This window comes from Onychostruthus taczanowskii, unplaced genomic scaffold (assembly GCF_017590055.1).
Source record: "Onychostruthus taczanowskii isolate IOZ18803 unplaced genomic scaffold, ASM1759005v1 scaffold47, whole genome shotgun sequence".
Taxonomy (NCBI): Eukaryota; Metazoa; Chordata; class Aves; order Passeriformes; family Passeridae; genus Onychostruthus; species Onychostruthus taczanowskii.
In genome coordinates, this window is record NW_024502236.1 from 3,463,350 (window position 1) to 3,486,851 (window position 23,502).

Below are 23,502 nucleotides of genomic sequence, written 5' to 3' on the forward strand. Positions count from 1 at the left end.
AAGCCTGTTAAGAAAATTGCAAAGACATTAAAAAAAATCCATTAAAATAAATTTAAAAAGCAGCAACAGAGATCCTGCCGTGGAGAAGCCCAGTACTATTCCCCACCAGGATATTCATCACTACACACCCAGGGGTGTAACTGACTTCCCAAGAGCACTCCCAAAAGCACAGAGGTCAGCACCAAGGGATCCAGTTGCATCTCAAGGCAGGAGATTTCCAGGAACAAAACAGTCATGGGTCATGTAAGCCAATTTCGTCTTTGAAAAGGGTTCAGTGGGCTTCGGCCTGTTTGGTCCAGGGAAGCCCTGGGGGTCTATTGTGACCCGTGCTTCTCCTCTCGGTGTGTATCAGGTCTTTGTTTCCCTGGGGCCATTCTGAGTCCCAGAGCTCAGGTAGAGATGGAGGGCAGGGCTGGCCTGGCCGGGATGCCCTCTGGCAGCTGTGACATCATGGCACCAGCGTTGCAATGGGGACAGCTAGAAACACCAGCAGCAGGTAACGCTGCCCCAGGGCACCCTTGGCGAGTGGTGGGTGTGCACACAGACAGGAAGCTGTGCTGATCACTGACAGAGGCCCATGGCAGAAGCAAGAGTTCCCAGGGAGCCACTTCTCACAGGGCATCCAGAGGCCAGTCCCAGGTGGGAGTGCCTTTGGCATGGCACACTGCTGCTTCTGCTGGGGCAGCGGCACAGGCCTCGCAGCCTGCCAGCTGCCTGGGCCCTGTGTCCTGCCTTCAGATGCCCGGGGCTCCTGTCCCCACTTCCCTTAGTAGTTCTTCCCTCCCTCCCACCCCCACTGAAGCCATTTGTCACCTGCTGAGGCCATGGTTGCCACCACGTTCCTGCTCTTGCTTGTGCAAGGCCTCCTCCAGTACCCGCAGCAGGCCGGCGATGGGCTGGATGAGGCCGTGCTGGAGTGCATGGAGCAGCGTGCTGAATATCTGAACCAGCAGATGACTTGGCGGATACAGGGGCTGGAGCAGAAGAGCCTGGAGCAGAGCGGTGGGGAATGGGGAGCCCTGCTTGGGTGGCAGTTCTGGGCTGTTCTTGGAATCCTTGTCCTCCTCTTGGTGCTGTGGTTTGGACTCAAGAAAATTAGATGCAATCCAGATAACAGTGGACAGGAGAGCTCCAACAGCAACTTGGTGGAGGAGAAAGAAGGCAACAATGTTGTGGCAAGGAAAGAAGTAGGAAGAAACAATGGAAATGTGGAAGAAGACTATCACCAGAAAGTTAAAAGTAACCTTGGAAGCGTTTCAGATGAGCTCATCGTATTTCCTGTTGAGAACCTGGACAAAGGTTGCTCAATGATAATTGACCTGATGGACAAACTCACAGAGATCTTCTGCCAAGGCTTTCTACCCAGTGCCACAAGAAGCCATTGGAGTGGGCAGTGCCTTTGAAGGTTGGAGTCCCCGTGCACGCGATGCTGTGTACTGTGTGCTTGTACCCCTGAGTCCCCCTCCAGGACATGCCTTCCACGTGAAGCTGGACACTGTGGGGATGCCCCAGAGGAGCTTCTGTGTCCGTGTGGAGCTGCTGTGCACTTGCATGAGGAAGCAGTTGGGGAAGGACATCTTATGTTTCCTCCACCACCCTGAGGAGGAGCTGAGAAGGAAACAGGAGTCCAGCCTCCTGCACACCCTCTGCACTGGCTCCTACCTAGATGTGAAGAAAACTGTCCAGTGGTTCTGTCGCTTTGTGAGAGTAGCCTGGCTGCTTTTGCCTCAGTCCTGCCACTGGCATTTAATGTTGCAGCCCTCCAGCTGGTCCTGTAAATTTCAGCTAAGCAAGGACAAGGAAAGCCGTATGGCTGAGATGGTCTTTGGAGTGCGGCAAGGAAACTCAGACATCTTTGTGGGTAGCCAGCCATCACAAGTAGGCATGGCAAGCACAATGTGGTTGGAGACTTATGCCATGGCAGAGGTAAAATTCTTCAGGAACATTTCCAGGCAGGCCCCTCCGAACAGCTGGCACTGCAAGAACCTGCAGCTCCTTGCCGGCAGCCAAAACAGGTGTAGCTTTTTACAGCTATGCCCTGAAGACTGTGGTGATGCACCTCCTGAGCACCGTGCCCCTGATCCAGTGGCGCAGGAAGGATTTAGGGTGGTGGCTGATGGATACCTTGAAGTACCTCCACTGCTCGTTGAAGACAAAACAATTGGACCACTTTGTCATAGGCAATGAGAGGTTTCCTATGGAGATCAGTTTGCCCTCTGACTTGCGGCTGGCTGAACCACTGAACCTCTTTCGGCACCTGGCCAGCAATCCCGATGCCCATGTGAAGGCCACGCAGGAGTACATTCGCCTGCTGCATCAGCTCAAAAAACTGCTGATCCACGGCCCTTGAAAGAGATGCTTGTACCCATCCCAGAGCTTGTGGGGCCTCTGGACAGAGCCTGTACATATTAACCTCCAATAGTTACAAAATTTACTATATATATATAAAGACCACTTAATAAGTACATTTACCATATGTATTAAGACCCTTTAGTTACTGCATCTACTATTTCAGTGTAGACCCTCTATTTAGTGTATTTAACAGTTATGAACTTTCCTTGCTGCTCTTTCAATACATGGTACTATTTAACTGGATTATTCCAGTGTCTTGATTTTGCAAGCTCTTCTAGAAGTCAACCAGTCATGTTGGATTGGTGAGTTGCACTAGTTGTGAATTTGTGACTGGCTGGCAGTAGAGACTGTTGTAAAAACCACCTTTTTAAATAAAGGCACGCAATTCTCACTCCAGAGTGATACTCTCAATGGTCTCCCTGGTGTGGCAGCCACAAAGACCATGTTGACTACAAAGATGATTTTTCCCTGTGCTTCCCTTGCACTCTCAGGCCATGCTGGCCATTTCTAATGGGCTCTGAAAGTCCCTGGCAGCTCTGGCTGGGTAGGGAGCAAGAAAGAAGCACCGCTGCTGTGCCTGCTTGTGTTCATTGGGGAGATAATGAAGATTCTGCTAATTTCAGACACTCTCCAGGGCTTTGGCACAGCAGAAATGAACTTGATGCACATGGAGTACACTGTGCTCTTTTGCCAGTGGGAGTCACCCCGTGGAAATCAGTCCCCACACCTGCTCATCACCCCTGGGCAGTGTCTCTTTGCACTCGAGGTCCTCTCGCAGTGACCCAGCAGGAACAGAGATCCTGCCATGGAGAAGCCCCATGCCACCACCAGGATATTCACTACTATGCACCCAGTGGTGTCAAAAGTGATTCCAAAACCTGGTAAGAAAATTGCAACGACTTCTAAAATGAAAGAGGGAAATGCAGTGTGATCTTCCAAGACTCTCATTTGAAAATCCCCAACATATCTGGGCAGTGATTTTATGGACAGAAATGTGTCTATTTTAAATAACACTTTTCATTAGCTAGAGATCTGTGCATGATTATTATTAACACAGATATATTTAAGAGTTCTTATTCTAGATGTACATTTAAAAAACCATTTGGACAACTGCAATCTGTGCAAGAGGACAATTGCAACAGCAGTTTTTCAGTAATTCATTCAATAGGGCTGGAGGATTGGCTGGTGGTTAAAAGATGCTGCTTTTGTGGATAGCTTACTGTGGTAAGGCATGGATTCTGTCCACCTTGTCCAGAAAAAAATACTTAAAACAATCATTATACCTAAGAAGTGAATATTAAATGTTGAAATTCTTTCTTTAGTTCAAATGACAATTATTTCTTGTACTGAGGTTGATGTCCATGATGGGATTTGTAATCTGGAGGAATGCACAGTTCCTCAGGACACTAAAGCTAGTGAATTTTTATAATTTCTTGTATATGATCATGAGTTTTATAGAGACCTTTGTCATTGCTTAAGCCTTATGCAGTTTGTAACCATTTAAAAATTTTTTCTGCTCCATCAGCAGGCATGTACATTTTACAGAAATGCTTTTCACTGTTCCATTTCCCATTTTAGAAAAATAAGACATAAATTCAATGCTTGGTTCTAAGACAGTCTAACTCCTCTAGTTTCCAGTTTTTAAAGAGTCAGATAACCAATGAAACCTCATATCTCACAGCACTTTTTCAGCATGTTCAACTGAACTGAAGCACTGCTGATCAGCTTCTGTTATTAGATATTGATTCCCTGGCAAAATTGACAAATTTCCTACAAAAAGATGGGTAATTCAATGTACTCACCTCACACTGCACACATGTTTTCCATTAAAAACCATCAGGAAATAGCACATGTATTTAGGGAGCAAGTTCTGTTTCTCTGTGCATGTGTGTTCCATAAAATAAATTTTTTCCGTACCATGAAATTGAACAACCTTATGTCTACTGCTGACAATGGAAAATAGTCATTGACTTCAACGTGCTTTATATCAGGCCCTCTGTACTTGCTTCTAGCTGTTCCAAGCACACATTTCCCAGGGCCTAATGTGGGGTTAGTCACTTGAAATCATTCTGTACTTTAATAACACTTCATTATGGATGATAAAACTTCTTTCACAATAAAATCTTTTAAATACTGCTTTTTTTCAGGGAAACAAGCTCATGATTAATTCACTATGTGTATTTAAGAACTGCACTGTTCTCTAGAGCAGGTTAATGGTGAATTTTCTGCAACTTACACCTTCAATTTAATCACCAACTTAATTCTATGTAAGAACATCAATGGTTTATTTGGCAAAAATACTTGCATGGAACATTATGAAAAAGGTTCAAGAGTGTAAATCCATATAGTGCCCTTTAAAGTTACTATTACCACACATTTATAAGAGTTAACAAAAAGCAATTACATTTCTTAAAACCAGAGGAGGAATGCTGTTACCGCAAGAAAAACAGTAGAATTCCCCAAGTTGAACATTCTCTTCTTCCTTCCTTATATGTTTGGATCCACAACAAGCCTTTCTTCAGCCCACTTTTCATGTGTTTCTTTCTAAAATGTTAAAGAAAGTTCACATGCGGGGGAAAATCAAGCAACATTTGACCTATACCATTTTAAATTAAAGTACTTTAATGCTTTACTACTATCCAGATTTCCAGAAAGAAAGTGGCTTTTATCTTATCTGTCGTTTTGTAAACATAAAAGTCATCCAAACTTCATTGCTGTTGCTGTTGTTTTTCGTACTGATTTTATGAGATTGAAATCTAAAGTTTCTTCCCCTTATCAGTCACTCACAATTTTTGTTTAAATTTCTGAAATTTTTGTCTTGAGAGATTGAAGATGTACATATATAACTCTTTTTCTCCCACATCCCTTAGCTTTGCATCCATATTTCTGCTACTTTGTACCTACCAACACTGCAGTCACTTAATTATCTGGTTTCAAAACTCTCATGTGTTGTCAGTGGTTCGTTCAGATACGTACGGATCTCAAGGGCAGAAGGGATCACAGTGAACATCCATCACAGTCTAGCGCAGTCCATAGGACTGCTCTTCATCAGACTCTGCTTAAATTGAATGGTTATGCTTGAACTAGCCTGGGGCTTTTAGGAAAAGCAAATAAACAGCTATATCAGTTTAAAAGTTACCCACACTAGGGAAGCCAAACCAACCTCCATTATATAATTTCTGGCCTCTGGTTTTTAAAAACACTCTGCTTTCAGAATGATTTTTTTCACTTCATCTATCATATTTCAATTCTCCAAAGGCTCATTATAAATAATATTACTAAAACAACTATAATAGAGTTTAAAAAAAAAAAAGGACTCTATTTTCTATTAAACAAGACAGCCTGTCAGAGAAGGAGATAACTAGTTAAATGCCACTGATGAAAGATTTCATTTGTGATGACTACAGTTCTCTGTCATATACCTGTGGGAATTCCAAAGTGATTAACTCCTTTTCATGACTGCAAGGCAATGTGCTTCCTCCCCAGGCTATTCCCACTGTTTTCCCATGTGCAGCACATTGACTCAAGTTCCAGTCACTTCTGGCACTGAGGCAGCAGTCATAGTTATTGAGAAAGTGTCACCCTTCTGAAAGGAGTTCCTTCAGCAATTAGTCCCAGAGGCAGCAGAGCTGTGGCCATGCTTTACACAGTGATCAAGCCAAGCTATGGCAGATTTCTAGAGAATGTCTCAATACTCATGTTGTTCGTGTCCCTCATGTCATGTCCTGTCCTGTGCTCATCCTTGGCTCATGAAAGAACAGACCTTCTGATTTCTGGAGAAGGTCTTCTCTCTTGTCAATACTTTCTCCAGAATATCCAGAGTAAGTCTGAAACTTCAGTAACTTCACGTAATATATCAAACTGGAATCCAACTTTTTTATCTATAGATTCTTACAACTTTATTTTGAGCACTTGGCAAGTGTGGCTATTTTAGTACAGCAAAAAGGGAGGAAATTACATTTTCTTATTTTATGAGACACTGCAATCCTTTAGTCAAAACAATTCAGATCACCACAGAAACTAGAAAATGTGAATACATAGGCTCAAAATAGAGGTGAATCTATCACACTTTAAAAAAAAAAAGTAATATTAAGAATTTACTCAGAGATAAAAAATCAAAAGAAAAATGAAGAAGTATTGTTAGGATTACTAGAATGAGTTGCAAATTTGAAGTAAACTTTTGTTCTTTAATTATTTGGGCACAAGATTTCAAAGAGTTAAGGTTCATTTTCTTCCTGTCTTAGACTGAAGGCAGGTGAGGTTCAATAATTATTTTAAGTAGAGTGCAGTCTAAAATTTCTAAAAAAGACAAGTGACAAGCCATGTTCTTTAACATCTGTTCATGCATATGGAATAAAGAGACTTATTCTTTTAAAAATACCAAGGATTCCTTCCTTCTTTTCCTACACCTCCATTTCCCCCAGCTCTCAACTTCTGGTGTCATACCCTCTGTTCAGAGAGAGCTGATGGAAGCAGAATAACCTACAGCTTTGTTACTCTCTGTGGTGTGTTTAAATCCTTCTCTCAAGCTACAGCAATAGTTTATGATGTGTCTGATGTGTCATCAGAATTGTAATGGTTAATTACCAGACACTCCAGAGACACAAAACTTAGACACAGCCTCTTTGCAAAAGAGGAGTGGAGGCTCATCTGGAGATGAATGGGGGTGAGGATGATAAATTGCATAAAATTCCAATTGTACTCTGAGTAAAACAAGGCTGAATGCTCCTTATCTGGCATGTAGCAAGATTTTTTTCTTTTTAAATGCTATGCAGCATTTATTTTGCTTGGCTGGGGCATTACAACATTATAAATTCCCTTTCTGTATTAACCACTGCCCTCCTGGCAGGGACATGAGCCAGCTGTTAATGGTTTTGTTGCTGGGGAAAAAAATAAATTAAAAAAATGTTGTGTCCTTGACATGTCACTGGTATAAATAAATATTTTCAGAGAAGGATGGGAGCTTAGATGCTGTAATTTTTACTTGACAGATTAGGACAACCGGGTTGAGAGTATCTGACAGCTAGATACAGTCTGATTTATAAGACTGAGTAGGGAAGCATGACAGACATATGTATTTATTAAAGATACACTTACAAAACGTTCCAGTTTAATTTGACAACTCTGCCAGCTAAGGCCTCAGGAAGTGCAAGGATATTACTCCCTACATACCATCATTATGCTACAGTTTCAGCAGAAGTTAAAAATCAGAAAGAAGTAGTTTTAGTAAATTGTATGCACATACAGTAATTGATATAAAACAAGTGTATCTTTTAGCAAAATAAATTACAAAAGCTGAATTATTCCACATAGTCAATGTAGAAAAAAAATGAATATGTATAATACATAAATATACAGCACTGCACAGTATTATATCTATAATATTCAAGTATATATCAGGAGAAATACTGTCATGGCAACATACCAGCATAGAAATATTCTTTTTAAATTTATTTAATTTTGTAAATTTAGTTGTATAAATTCAAACTGAGGACAGCATGCACAAGATGCTTCCCCCCCACCCCCCATACTTTTTATAAGTAAAATGCAGACATTCCTCTACCACTAAAACAATAGTCTAGTGTGTTTTAGTTCTGAAAATCAGCTTTCTCACTGCTGTCACTGCAGCTTACCTCATATTTATCTATCAGTCAAGATTTCAGGGAACTCAGACAATCTGTATTTTACATTTTTTCAGCTGCATAACAATTGCTTCTTTCAAACACAGGTTTTCAGCATTTCTTGTTGATATACTTAATCTTCTAGGGGAGAAAATAAACAAAATTAAACAGACTATCTATTTGGCATTGACCTCTTCGTCTAGCATTTTCAGTGACTCCAAATAAGTGAAATTATACCCATAATATTTCTACCTGCAGTGCTGGAGCTACAAGGAATCTACACGCCTTCCCTTTGGGACAGAAACATAACCACAGTGGCATCAAGGAATCAGCTGACAGGTGTAGCATTGTAGTTTAGATGAATGTAAAATCAATGCATGTGTAAACCGCACACCTAGAGAGAAAAACTTCCTCCTAATTTTAAAGAATGAGGCAGAACTTAGGAGTTCTGCCTCATTAAGAAATCTTTGTCAACAGAAACCTTAATCTAGAAAGATGGTGACTTTCCTACATTTTTACTAAACTCCTATTAAGTCTTCAGGCCTTTCTTGAAGTATAAAATTTTCTTGGGTGAGTGGGAAGAAGCATCACAATTCAAGTTTTAAATTTTTAAGTAACAACACTGAAGAAGAGAAGCGATTTCACAAAGTTTTAATGTTCTCTCTCCCTTGTCTTTCCTGTTGAAATTCAAATTATCAATCAATTCTTTTTGGAACCTTAGCATGCTGGTATCTACAGGCAACATATGCAAATCAGTACTGTAGTAAGGCCAGTTTAATCTCCGTGCAATAAATGGGGTACATACACACAGACAATATTAGATGTGTCCAGAAACCTTGGTGAACTTGGGTTAGACCAGACCGTAGCCAACTATTACAAATAACTCAAGGTTAAAATCCAAAGAACTAGCATTTTGAGAAAACTCTTCCAAATAGAATATGTGGAAAACTTTTACTCCCATATCTAGCATAACACTGCAAATGAGGAGGACCAAGAGGGAAGGGAAGGAGGCAGGCCAGTTGGCAAGACAAAACCCAAATAAATTGCAAAGCCTCACTATTTATGTAGTGAGATTGTTGAACAAATCAAAGTAGTTGAATATAAACCAATCTTAATAACTATTTTAAACAAATAAATCTAATTATATTATCTCCCAAGTAAAAGTGATAGCCTTGTTCTACTTTTCTGCAATCCAACTTTTTACACCTGCCTAAATTTTCCACTTGGAGATGTGGTAGTAATTCTTGATTTACCCTGGGAAAATCCTTCACACTTTTGCTTCTCATCTTTCTTACTGACAGCCAAGTACTAAGTCTAAACTTAAAGAACTGCTGTGCATCAATAGACCATAAATTAGTAACTTTGATAAACAAGGGGAGAAAGGATTGTACAAGAAACTGATTCATCAAACAAAGAAAAAATGACAAGAAGTAAAGGAATGCAAAGGCAACTTTTTTTCCTACAATCAATTTTTTTTCCCCAAAGGACAGCAGAAATTTGTGGACTACAGTTGTTAAAATTAATCTATAATAAGTAGGATCACTCACCTACAGCAAGCTTTTGCTGAATTTTAAGTCCTTTAAATAAAGTAATAAATCTTTATATGCTGTTACATACCTCAGATCCGGTGTGTTTACAATGTATCAGGATAACTCAAATACATGTTACTATGCTAATAAAGAGTTAATGTAGTAAAGGCACATATATGCCATGAGTAAAATTTGCCTACTCCATTTGTGTAGTGTGAGAGCAAAGAACAAAAAAAACCTCTGTCCAGTTTGCAGCTGTATACAACAAAAAAATGTGCAGATTTTCAGTGAAGTGATTATCCAGAAGTATTTCAGAAATAGAAAGGAAAAGGTTTAATCCACTGAAAAGACTTCCGAGTGCATAGTTTATTTTTGAGAAGATTATTTCGTCTTTGTAATTGTCAATGATAATTTTCAATGCATTAAGAACTTTTATCTCAGCTGATGACAGTAAAGATCATAGTAACAAACTGAAAAGAAAGAAAGAAAAAAAAATCTTAAAAGAAAATTAAATTATACTTTAGTCTGGAGTGCTAATCCAGGCCCAGACAGTATTTCAATAGATTTCCTCAGTTCAAATCCCCAAAATATTTAATAAGAACTTTTGGGATTTGTTAAAAGGATACAGGCTACAACATGTAGGTAAGACTTCTGTTGAGCAGCCATCTTCATCATTGAGTTCTCCCAATTTCCTTTTATTTCTTTTTGTGGGCTTGAACCTCAGTAAAATATTGCTTTGTGTTTAGATAGATGGAGAAAAGTCCCCATGTCAATTGCAGGAAAAAACTGATAGAAGAATCTGACCCCAGACCCAACCCATATATAGTGTTCTTAGACCTCACATTATCAGCTCTTCAAATTTGGATGAAAACCACACAAATTAAAGTTTCAATGGAAATACATTTACAAACTCAAGTAGAAAGCAGCTTGTGCCATTCTTTAATGGCTTCACAGTCTGTATGTTATTACTGCTATTGAAATTGATGGCAAGAATACAACACCGAGTCTCTGCACATGATTAACTTTTTATTCTTCCTGTAACTTGCTATAAACCTCAAATGAACTCGCAGGTTGGCAAGAGTTTGTTAACAGCTAGATGCCAAACTGTAAGAGACATTTTTTCCAAACAGCATCACCTTCCCTGGAAGTGTTTCCCTTTCCCTCTCCTCTCCATTTTTTCCTCCATCTCCCAATAGCTATTATAGTTGGTTGCATATTTCATTTGTATTTGGGATTTAAATCCTTCAAAAAGTCTTGATCCTAGACATAAAACACTCCATGAAGAGATTTTTCCTCCTTTCAACTCCAGCCTTGCCTTTTTTTTTTTTTTTTTTTTTTGGCTGAGAAATGCTGCAGAAAAAGACACCAATTATTCCAACTGGCCCAAAAGGAAAGGGCCAGACTGGGCTCACTCACCCATTTTCCACAGATCCCAGAAGAGGAGTTGATGTTGCAGCGTAACTATACAACTTCAGCCCTCTTCAGCCCTTGCTTTCTTTAGCATATTTAGCAAGTGATGCCAGATATTCAGTGCCCAAGGAATCAGCTTTGTTGCTGCATGGTCCTGCAGGAACCACTTCAGCTCTCAGGCTCAAAAGTCACACGTGTCAGCCAGAGGAGGATCCCTCCTCAGGTTTTGAGAACATACTTAGTGGAAGATCCAAAGGTCATTGCTAACAGCCTTATTTTGCAAAAATACCGAAAGACTTAAAATACCTGCAAGGGATTGGCTTAGTACAGGACTCTGAGATGAAAGCATGACAAGGTTTCCCACAAAATTTCTTTGGAAAAAGGAACAAGGTTTGGCCAAATCATCTTCTTTTTAACATGCCTTCACATGTTGAAATTTGTAGAATCACAGAATGATTTGGGTTGGAAAGGACTCAAAGATCATCTAATTCCAAACCCCCAGCTGAGGACAGGGCCACTTTCCACTACTCCAGGTTGCTCAGAGCCCCATCCTGTCCAGGAAGACTTCCAGGGTTGTGACATCCACAGTGTCTCTGGACAGCCTGTGCCAGGGCCTCATCATGCCTCCTAATATCTAATCCAATCCTGCTCTCTTTCAGTTTGAGGCCATTCCCCATTGTCCTGTCACTCCAGGCCCTTGTAAATAGTCTCTTTCAGACTTTTTTGTAGGCCCTTTCAGGTACTGGAAGGCTGCAATTAGGTCACCCAAAAGACTTCTCTTTTCCAAGCTGAATAATCTGAAATTTCTCAGCTGTTCCTTATGGGACAGCTGCTCCATCCCTCTGATCATCCTAGTGGCCTCAGTCCAACAGGTCTCTGTCCTTCCTGTGCTGGGGACTCCAGGGCTGGATGCAGCAATCCAGGTGGGGGTCTCATCCAGTAGGTGAAAAATGAATGCCCTTGCACGTCAGTGATGTGGAGTCTCAATTGCATACTGAAGCAGCTAGGCATTTCAATTCTATGCTGATAAATTTGTTCCTTTGAAAATGTGGAACATATTTCAAAAATATCAATGTGATGCCTCAGTGAACGTCCCTTTATTGAAAAGCCACAGTAATGATACAATTCTGGTCACAAACAAATGGCCTGACAACGTCCAGATACAGACAGTCAAGGTCCTCTTCTGCCTTCACAATCACAAGACAGATTACAGTGGAAGTGCCCCCCCCCCTGCACCTCAAGGAGTAATTGGCCTTTAGTTTCCAACACCTTTAGGTCCATGTTGTTCAGATGATGGAAGCTTTCCTCTTTTGCTGCTATCAGCACCATTTTCTATCTATATAACTCCTGTGAACATGGCATTTTCCTCCAAAGGGGGAAATCTCCATCTGCATTACTAGAAATGAGAAGAGAAAAACAAAAATATTGAATGACAAACTGACATGCTCAAAGCTATTGGCAGATAGAAATAATATTAAGTCTCTGACACTCAGTCCACCATGCTCTATCTATTCAATCTAACCCAAGAGCTGCTAGATATCGTGGAGACTGTACACTAATAAAACAGAAAGAAAGAAAGGAAAGCACTGTGAAAGAAATAATAAATTATACAGTGTTAAAACAAAGATTGAAATGATTGGTAACATGGGAAAAGAGGAGTCTGGGCAGCTACACAAAAACAAATAGGTACCAGAAAGTAAGAGAAGAAACACCAACAGATAGCACCATCGAGCAGCAATTAGGACTTAAATTTGTTTTGCAAAACCAATCTCGTACAAGAGGAGATGTATCAAAATTTAGGTGAGGTGTGAGTGTCAGCTTGAATTTACAGGAACTAAAGATAGAAAATTTATTCAAGTCGTGTAATTGTTATGTTGTTATACTTTTGTTTGGCATTCTGGAGGAAAACTTTGAATGGAAAGGCCTTGCCTTTACAGCTCTCTGTTTTCATTTTGTTAATGGTTTTTTCTCTGAAGTTTTACGTGTGCAAATAGCATAACCAGCTACTAAATCTGAGCTACAACTTCATTTTCTACTTTCTCTGGAGTCCAAAAACCAGGACTGGAATATTTTCCTCTGTGATGCTGTTCCACAGCCCTAGGTCAGAAAGCTGGCCAATACTTTTAACACCTCGTAAGACCCCCTGTTGTTTGACCAAAAGGCTTGGAAGGCATTTCTGACAGCTGGGGTTGAGCTTAGCACCCTGCAGAGATATCTACTGGCATCCCACTCGTGCCATCCCGGCAGCGCTGGGGGCTGCGGCAAACGCTTCACTCCCAGGGAGTGGTGGCTGTGCCCTCTCTGCTGACCTTCAGGGCCAGCTGCAGAGCACAGCTTCCTTGGGCTGAAGACCTATTGCTATCACCATGGCCAGAGTGGGATGATTTTTCTCCCTGGTTTTTCAGCTCCTGTTCAAATCAGTGAGTTGTGATCACCTTGGGCTCCTTTCTCCACACCAAAGAGCTCAGAGAAACAGAAAACAGATGACTGGGTAAAATATTGTATGGGATATTAATAATGTCATTTCCAGGCTTCTAAGGTTACAAAGACTTCAGCCCTACAGAGTGTTTATTATGTAACTGTTCCCCATTATATATATACAAACTGTTAGAGAAAAAACATTTACATAGGAATGAATAGTTATGGTTACATGGAACATGCTGCATGTCAAGAAAAATAATATTGGCATTCCTGTTTGAAACATCACTTTTAAGTTTCAGAATATAAAATAATTGCCGATTTCATATATGTATATATGTGATGTATAAAACAACATTTGCTGGATAAAAGACAGAAATTCTACAGTTACAGTTTAATTAAGTTTTATGGTATAAGGAAAGAGTCTGTCTGCACGGAACACTGTGGAAAACATAACTTCAAATGGGAGTAAATTGGATGCAAAATTAATAACTTTATCCATGATACTTATGAAAATATCACTGTTCATTGAATAAGAGGAGAACAGGCTCAGAAATGCGTAGGAAATAAGTAGTGCAATAAAAAGTGTGATGAAAAAATCTATATATATTTCACATTTCTTCCTAATTTTCAGAACCATTCCATATCACAAAGATCTTTTAGGCTGTTTTGAATACCATGTATGCAAAAATTTATCTTCAAATGATGTCTGAATTGTAGACATGCGTTATGAGAGGAAAAGATTAGGACGCAAAAATATTTCATCAATATCCTAATTTATTTTGAACTGTTTCTGACATTTGAAATTATGAAAGCAAGCTTATTTCACATTTGCAAACTTGAACCAAATAGTTTGACTTGAGGAATTAGATTACAGTTGCCATTGATTTATAATTCTGAAAACCCCCCATGACAACAGGTTCTTACAGAAAGTACAGATTTTGATTTTGAGGACCTTAGAAAAAAAAAAAAAAAGCCGCTTGTGCTTCCAGGCATCAGTTGTAGATGTATTCTTTCTGTACACATTCTGTTCTTTCCTTGCTACCTGTTAAAAAGTAACACAGGTTTGTCCGTTAGCATGGAAACATTCCAGACATATCTTTAATGAAGTTAGATATTAATGAATAAATAAATAATAATAACGATTAAAAAACAAAAAGATAACTTGAAAAATAGTGGATACCTGCTAAGGCTGGGCTGCTTGGGACTTTCATGACAGAGTTCTTCAGCTATTAGGTGTTCTATCACAAAATATGATCCTGCAGCAACCACAAAATTTAACACATTAATAAAAGCAACTGATCAATACAGCACTGCCAGCAGTTGGCCATCTGTAAAGTTCAACATTTAATCATAATTAAGTCAGGAAAAGCTGACAAATACAAGCGTAAGAAATCACAAAAAACCAATGCAATAGAAGTAACCAAGCACCCTAAAATCATCAATCTGGCCAATTCTGACACTGCTTTCATTTACTTGTAAATTAATCTGGAATAAAAATTAATCCTTAATGCGTATGTTTTCCAATTATCAAATTAAGATTTGAGTTAAACCAATAAATACAGCAATGTTTTAATTATATTAAACCACATGAAACACCCAATAAGGAAGAGTGTGTGTGCAGATAACTACTTGTGTGCCACACATTAAAAAAATTAATGTGATAAAATTAGTGGTGTGTTTTCTTTCCCATGCAGTATTGTGCTGCTATCACAGCAACCCCTGTTGGTCGGTAGATGGGTATAAGGGAAACAGAGAATTTACAGCTTTGGATATGATTTCTTTTCCTAGGGCACCAGGTGCTTTAAATGCCACCAGAAGGATGCTCTTGGCAATGCCATACTGTCCAACATGGCTTGGCATAGATTAGCTCAAAGCTTTTTGTCTTTGCAGACTTTGATTAAGGGCCAGTGCTAGAGCTCCTATGGGCTTTTACTTGATCCAGTGTAGCATAGGGATTTTTTTCTTTTCTTCTTTTTTTTTTTTTTTTTTCTCATTACAGCTGCCAAAAATATGCCAGTTAAGATAATTACATTTCAATTTAAATTGGTAATTTAATGGAAAATTTTAAATCAGGATGTAGGGCAGAATTCTACTTCCAACCCTATCCCACAACACCTTTTGTCCGTTGCAGATGATTTAGGAGCCAAATATCCTATTTTTGGCTCTCAGTGGCACCAGAGAGTTTAGAAGTCTCCACAGTTTTTCAGGGTTGTCTCTTGAATGTCTTTTAAGCCTGCAAACCTCACTTCAATTTAGTTCCACCTGTCTACTCTTTGCTGTTTCATTTACTACCCATCTTTATGAGTCACAATACATGCAAAAATCAAATTATTCATCAAGATATTTGCTCCCTTTCAAGAGGAGAAGTAGAAGAACCCAAGCTATTCTGCCTGCCATGGCTCTGCTGCTTTCATTATTTGTTTCAGGGCTGACACAGAAGCCTGGCAGTCGCAACATACTGTAAGGGGAATGATCTTCCTTTGTTTAGGGCACTGTGTGTACTGTCATTTACATAATAAAATCCTCACACAAATAACAGGTGGTGAAGAGGCACTCATGTTGCCACATGTTGGAAGCATGATGTAGCTCCTTGATGAACTTGTTTCTTTTACTTTTGCCTACAGACGCCTACCAGCTATTAAACCTTGGAGTTAGTCAGCTGGTCAGGGTTTAAAGACAGGCAAAAATCTGTCTGCAGAATTTTCCCTGCTTCTAGAAGGAGCAAATGATATGCCCTGATAGAAATGTGCAATGCATTGAAAATGGCTTCCACTACCATGAAAAGTGAATAATAGTCTATATTTTCAACACTCATCAGGCTGAAATGTTTCACTGTAGAAGACAGAAATGTCATTATTCCACAGGGTCTGAGCTATTTTTCTCTCTTTTTGGAATCCTTTTCTCAGCAGAAGCTAGGGGCAGAGAGAGCTATGCTAATGCTGCATATTAGCAATATCAGTTCTTGGATGCATTACCATTAATTCTATGCGCAAGTTAAGTGCTGGAAAACAAACGTCTGTCACTTGAAATAACATCCACAGAGACTATATACAGTGCAGTGAAATAAGATCACACCACATTGCCTAATTAGAGTTAATGGATCTGGTTTTGATCCCATTTACACCGATTTTACAATCATGTAATGCATGCTATTGTCTTGCGGGGAGCTGCTCTGTAAAAAGAATCAGTCTCCAGGACAGCAGAGGGTCTTTAAATGGGTGGTCATTTAGTTGCCTAAAAGCTGCTGTTTAGATGCTGTTTCTAGATTGCTTTCAGGGCTGGCCTGCTGCAGTTTTGCTGCAGGGGTTGGGATGGTGAGACAGGCTGTGGGAACTCCTGAAGACACCTTGTGAAGGCCAGATCTATGCAGAAAATGTGGCCCAGGACATGGGATTAGCCGCGGCAGGTACAGTGGGATTCAATGAGCACCTCGACACACCAGGCTGGCCCCTTCACCCTGTTTCCATTTGGAAACCCACATGGCCTGCAACCCTAAATCAGCAACTCTGAAGCTGCTGTGCAAAGCAGAGGGGGCACATACAAAACCTTTACAGGCAAGAAACTGCTGTGGCAACCACCTGCTTCCACCCTGCCCTCTGTATTTGTTACTGCAGCTCAAAAATGTCTAGACTGTGCATTTCTGTCTGTGTCATGTCTGCTGCATTAAAACCTACACACACAGTAATTCTGTATAACAGATCTGTTGATCTGGTAGTACTTCTTTCAGGGAGATACACAGATCTCCATTTTCTGAACAAATTTAAAAATTCCCAGACCAAAGCAAGCCCAAAAATTTAAGGTTTGCATGAAAGACTACACTATGATGACTTTGAGCTCTCATTCAGACTGTAAACCTGATGTGAATACTTTTTTAAATGTTTGGTTAGCTGTGATTATCTTATTTTGGTTTTGTGGGGTTTTTTGGTTGTTGGGGTTTGAGGATTTCGTTTTGGTTTTGCCACAGGAACCTGTCTCTATGGCAAGAATATTTTGAATTAGCAGTTTTTTAGCTAGTGTGGCTTAAAGAAGAGTTGCAGGTCTGTTTATTCCATAGCATGGAGTCCTGATCTGCAGTCTTTAGAATACAGGAAGTATGTTGTTATTTTTCATGCATTAATGCACTAGTATTGACCAGTTAATTTGAAGTCACTTGCATCTCATGTCATAACAAAAACGCAAATGCAGCAGATTGGGAGCTACAGATTTACAAGGTTACATAAAGATGTAAGCAACAAAGGGCAGATAAAATTCCTTCTTGTCTTTTTGCATCAAGGTCAAATATCAAAGAAGTCCTTCTCCAGAAATGTTTTATGTGACGTAGATGATATTGCCAAGAACTTACTACTCCTTAAGCAGTTTTCACCTCTGCAGGTTATATGCACAGAATATTACATTCTGCTCAGGTAATCCCACTGAACTGTCTTCAGTTAAGAAGACAGTGTCCCTTCTTATTTTTCTCTGACTTCTCTCCTTCACCACTCCCCAGAGCAAACAAAGACGGAAACCTGAGGACTGAGGAATGAAAAATGTTTTGTGGGTGATTAGGGAATTTGAAATAGGATTTTGATTAATTTTCTCAGGAGAATCTACATCTGACTAACAAAATAATAAAAAAGCATTTTTTTTCATTTCTGCTTATTCTATAATTAGAGCTCCATAGATACAGCTATACATCATACATTTCAATTATTACAAATAAACTCTTAAGCATAATATGCTTGTAATATTACTAATGGTGGTTGAGCAAACAGTACTGGGACTAGACTGTAGCTCTGTCGTGTGGATGTGCTTCTCAAGTTATAGCTAACATGCATGTTAGAATTAAACCTCTACCAAATAAAAATAATATGATTAAATAATTGAAACCAAAACTGACCACCATTCCTGATTGACTAATTTGCATTTCTCCAGCAACAAATTATATAAATATCAACAATTTCTTAATAAATAAATGTCAAGAAAATTATTTTAATAACATTCACAGACCTTAAAACGAGGGTATTAGAATTACAACCTGAATAGCTGAGAACTGAATTTGAGTGTCTTGTCTTAATATTGACATACAACATTGTCAGCAAAATCAAATGTCTATGTACCTTATGTAAATAAGATCTCTCTCTCATGCACTGGAGCTAAGATACGTAAAAGAATGATGAGCAGAGAACAAGCATATCATGTTATCTTGATGTTCACTCAGTATTTAAACAGAACTCAGGATTTAAAGAAAATCATTGCAGAAATAAAGGTATTTAAAGTAATGGTAATGAGTCAATTCTAGACCAAAAGGGTAAGTTGTTTTGATAAACATTTTTACTTGAAAATAAACTGGTTCAAGCATTTCAATTGTTCATCTGTTCAAGCAGTTCACCAGTTTCAGCTGGTTCAGTTGAAAAATTTACCCCCACTCTCACTTTTATTTTCTAGAAACAGGTTTACTTATACTTTTTTAATGATATGCTGTATTTCAATTCTAGACACATAAAAGGAATAGAAATTTAAAAAATAAAAACAACAATAACACCCCCCAAAACAAAACAAAACAAAAAAAAAAAACACAAAAAAACCAAGAAACCCAACTTTCTTTTAAAACATTATTTGTTTTTGTAGAAATTTCCATACTTGCCAGGAGAATTTACAGTTGGCATTAAAGCCTTCCTCCTCAGGAAGAAGGCCCTGTCATGTGTGGCATGACCATGGCTGTATCTGTCATGTTAACTCTGCTGCAGGCAAACCCATAACTCTGCACCATGCTTCTATTGACCCTTTTTTCCATTTTTATTCTCCTTTTAAGATGCTTCTCTTACTGTTTTCCCCCCTTTTTCCTATTTTTTTTTCAGTTCCACAAACTTCTTTTTCTACTTTAAGATTGATTTCTTTTATACTTCCAAAAGATGCCTCAAATTATTATTACCTCCTTTTAAAATTCCTAACTGATGCTGTCTTGGACGAATGCAAGATTCTCATTTGTCTCAATTTTACTCATTTTTCTAATGTCTTGAATTGAAATTCAGTTTTGTTTATTCTCAAGGGGTAGATGCTGTCAAGGACCCCTCAACTTCAGCAGGTCTGTGACATCACAGACTAACCAAACTCCAATATTTTGTTCAAATCTATTTCTGCTTTTTCCTAGGTATTTATTGGAAATCCTAACCTCAGGCATCTTTCCTTACAAGCAATTATTTCTCCAAAACCTGTTTATTAATAGCTGTAGTTTTAGGTAAGAATTTCCCTTGTCTAGAAGCCTATTTCCCATGCAATGTAACATAGAATAAAATAATTTAAACTGTTACTTTATTGAAAACACAGCTGCACTGATGTGTCTACTGGAATTTCTTTCCTTTTGACACTGTCACATCTTTTGTACTTGCGAGTGAGAAGTGTCTACACTGCCAGTATAGCATAAATCCAAGAATTCCATACTGGTTGCCTTTTTAGTTTCCTTTTTATTCGTCCACTTCTGTTGTCCAGAGAAATCAGAAATAGTTCTAAACAGTCCTTTTTCACTCTTCTCAAAATTCTTACTCTGGAATAGCTGCAGCAACTCTGTATAAGCAGGGAGTAGTGTCAGTTCAGAATAAATCATGGCAATTTTCATGTTTATGTATATAACTTCTTGTAAGCTAATTATAGACACATGAATGCAAGTGGTGTCAGAGTACAATAACTTAATGCTGTTTTTTTGGACTTTTTTTTGGAAGGGGCAGAGTGTCTGACAGTATTTGGAAATATCAAAGGAAAAAAAATCTGATTTTTTTAGACCTATAAACAGTTCATTTACCTGGTATAAGTTTAATCTTGTTGATTTCTATTGCTGCTCTTTTTGAAGCAGCTCATAAGCAGCTCTTCAGCTTTTCCCTTTAGTTATTGAAGGCTCCAGAGAGACACAGGACAATGGCGGGGGGGGAAGTGCAAGAGCTCTAGAAACCATGAAAAGCTATTCCAAATATAGCTCCTTTTTGCTTTGCTGTTATCCATCAGCACTTATGTCTCAGCATCAGACATATCCTAACAAAATTAAGTGGTCTTCATGCTAACAAAACAGGGAGCCTATTGTGGTACCTAATTTTCCCTTTTTCAGGTTTAAATGTATTTGATAGATCACACATTCATCTCAGACCTTCAGAAATCAGGGTCATAACCTGAAGACCATCACATCGACTTTATTGCCTGCTCTTTCTGCTAAATACCTTTTTATACCTTCCTTTTTTTGTCTCCAAGTGCTAAGTAATCATTTCCCCTATCAAATAATTTACAAATCCCTTTTTATATCAGAAATTTACTATCTCTAAGTGAAACTGTAAATCTACATATGCAGTTTTCTGGGTCATAGCCTTGATTGTTCACAAGATGACAGGGTCCTTGTCCTTTGTCAATCCCCTTGAAGAAGGAATTGGTCTTCTTTCGTAGAACAAAACCCCAGCTGAATAACAGGAAATAAGGCATTCACAGACATCCTAAAAACAACAAAACATTAATTCCAAGATATGTGCTTGTATTTAGATTTCCTCTTAACTAATTCTCATTCACCTGTTTTATTGATCTCAAGTCTCAAATGAAGCAGCAGAATTTGACTATGACCATTTTCCTCGCTATCTCAATTTACTCCAACATAATCCCCTGAATGAGTAACTTTACTGAATATGGAGGTATTGTTCTTCCCATTTTAAATACAGAGAATTACTAAAACCCACTAATTCCTACCAATATGATAAAAATTCTGGATCACCAGGTTGTCAGTGAACCAGGTCACACAGCTTTCATTACTCATAGCAGTACAACCTGATCATTGCCTGCCTCCAATCCTAAGAGGCATTTTCCTCTTCTTTCTGTAGCACTTATTTTGCAGTATGGAATCAGTTAATATGTGAGGATACATTACCATTGAATATTAGCACATCATTACTGGCAGAAGGTAAATACTTTCCAAGGGATTTTGGAAACATAGGTCTCTGCAGACACCAGCTGCATAAATTCCCAGCCTCATAACCTCCCTCCTTTGAATCAGAAAGATGTACTACCCAGTGTGCAAAACATTAGAAGTAGTACTAAAAGAACAGACAAGTAGGATCACAGGCAGAAGATAGTTACAATATAATTGTGACTTGTCAAACTAAAATAATCCAACTTTTAGAGATGTATGTATCCAACAATTTCACCCATGGAGGGGAAAAAACCAACAACAAAAGAGTCTCAATCAGAGGTCTGCATATTTATGTACACAAATCCTTATATTCTGGTTTAGACATTTCCTTATCCATAGGCACATAAAGTCCCTGCAGAGTTAAGCCTCCATCAATAAGGCTGATGTGTTCAAATTTCCTTTGTAATGTGCACATAGAAGCACCTTGATCCTGGTGCTCAGTGCACATACCTCAACAACTTTCACAGTTGTTCTAATCTTTCCTGTTCAGCTCTGTCTAAAGTACAGAAACACCAAGAAAGAAGCAAAAGAAAAAAGGTGTCTCTGCCTGACCACTGCTGAAGACATTCTCCCAGGAGACCAACATCTAGTCCTGTTTTAGTGAGTGCATGCAAAGTAACAGCTTCAAAGAGGGAGATTAAATAGTTACTGCTGGCAGACACTGCTGCCCTCTCACAGGGCATAAAAATGGATCCAGGGAGGAAAGTGCTTAAATCTGGATCCTTCCTTCTCTACCTGTTGGGTAGTCTCTAAGCCGAATCCAAATTTTGGTCAGGAATAGACTACTTGTATCTTCTCTCCACACACAGTCACAAAAGTCTGGCTGAAGTAGGAACTGAAGACAATGGTAGCTGAATCCACACATATCACAAGAAACTTTAACACTTAGCAGACTCCTGGCATTGTCACTCAAAATCTAAAGTGTTGACCAGAGGAGATTTATGGCTCTGTTCCTCTGTGATTTTTGGCAAGCTGTCTAGAAATTTTATTGTACACCAGAGAATTAAACCTTGACATGCAATATTCTGGCCTTGCCAGTTAACTATGCCTGTCTGAATATTAAAGAGTTACATGCTACTGAGATGTAACTCACTCCTACACCCTGTTCAAAAGCAAACACCAACTTAGTATGGTGAAAATAAGGTGCCTAAGATTGGCTTGTATCTCACATGCAGATCTGTGGCAGTACTAAGTCATCGTAGACCTGTTTAAAATGTATTTGCTTCAGTGGTAGTAGTGTGAGCATATCCTGATCATGAACCTACTTTGGCTGATTGAGATACTGGGATGCTTACAGTGCAGGTTTCCTGGGACTGCAGCAACTTATTCACATAGAGAGCCCATATTTCCAACTAAAAAATATCTCCCCCTTGTCCTTTGAAAGAAACAAAGTATATAAGTATTAATAAAAAAAGTTTTAATTGGATCTTTGTGCACTCCTTGTTCAGGTGACTGCTTTTCAGATATTTATGCTAGCACCTCACTTGACCTACATAAATAATCATAAATTTGAAGAGGGTGATTGATCCTTCATCCATGTCCCACACCTCTAGTCCTGACTGAAGACTCAAAATATTCAAGGGTTTGCATGAGAGGTTAAAAAAGGTAAGTCCTAAGGAGTACAAGAGCTGATGTGGGCTTATTTTATCTGAGCCTCTTGTAGGGGTTTGGCCCCTTGGGCAGATTTGAATCAGCCTGAGGGATACAGCCCATTCCAACGCTGTTAACACCAGCTCCATGTGTCCACCCACCTCATCACCATCCTCTGAGACCATGGGCTGGGTCAGGGACCCACACTACTTAGCCATGCCAGCTCTTTGCTTCCATTGATCTCCTTCCACCAGCTGAATTTGCGTTTAAACATCTTACACAACACATTGGGCTAATCTTGCTGCCACTATGAAGAAATATCTGAAATGGGTATTGGACTCTTTGTAAATGCCTAGAAAATACTAAACTGATAATACCAGCTGTGTACAAATATAACCCTAATAATTTTGCACATGATGGCAGAAAGAAAAAAATTCGGCATTCTCTCTCCAGGAGCTCTCTCATCCTCAAGAAAAGTAAAATCACTTACAAAAAAATTGACAGAGCTTTGCCCCACTATGCCATAGAGAGATATGACTCATCAAATGAGATGTTACTTATCACATGAGGCAATATTACTTATCAAATGAGGCACCAGTCTGACCCTGGTTCAATTTCCAGCTGTGTTAGGGCTCTAACACACAATCTTAGGTAAATT

At 39.1% G+C, this 23,502-nt stretch overlaps 1 protein-coding gene across 1 annotated transcript; it reads left to right on the plus strand.

Moving 5' to 3' along the window:
* The first annotated feature begins 824 nt into the window (after nt 1-824).
* Nucleotides 825-2,350, plus strand: LOC121341343 (inositol 1,4,5-trisphosphate receptor-interacting protein-like 1). The gene is given in 3 exon segments (XM_041414789.1): nt 825-1,345; nt 1,347-2,001; nt 2,003-2,350. Coding segments are annotated over 3 exon segments (1,524 nt in total).
* The last annotated feature ends 21,152 nt before the right edge of the window (nt 2,351-23,502 follow it).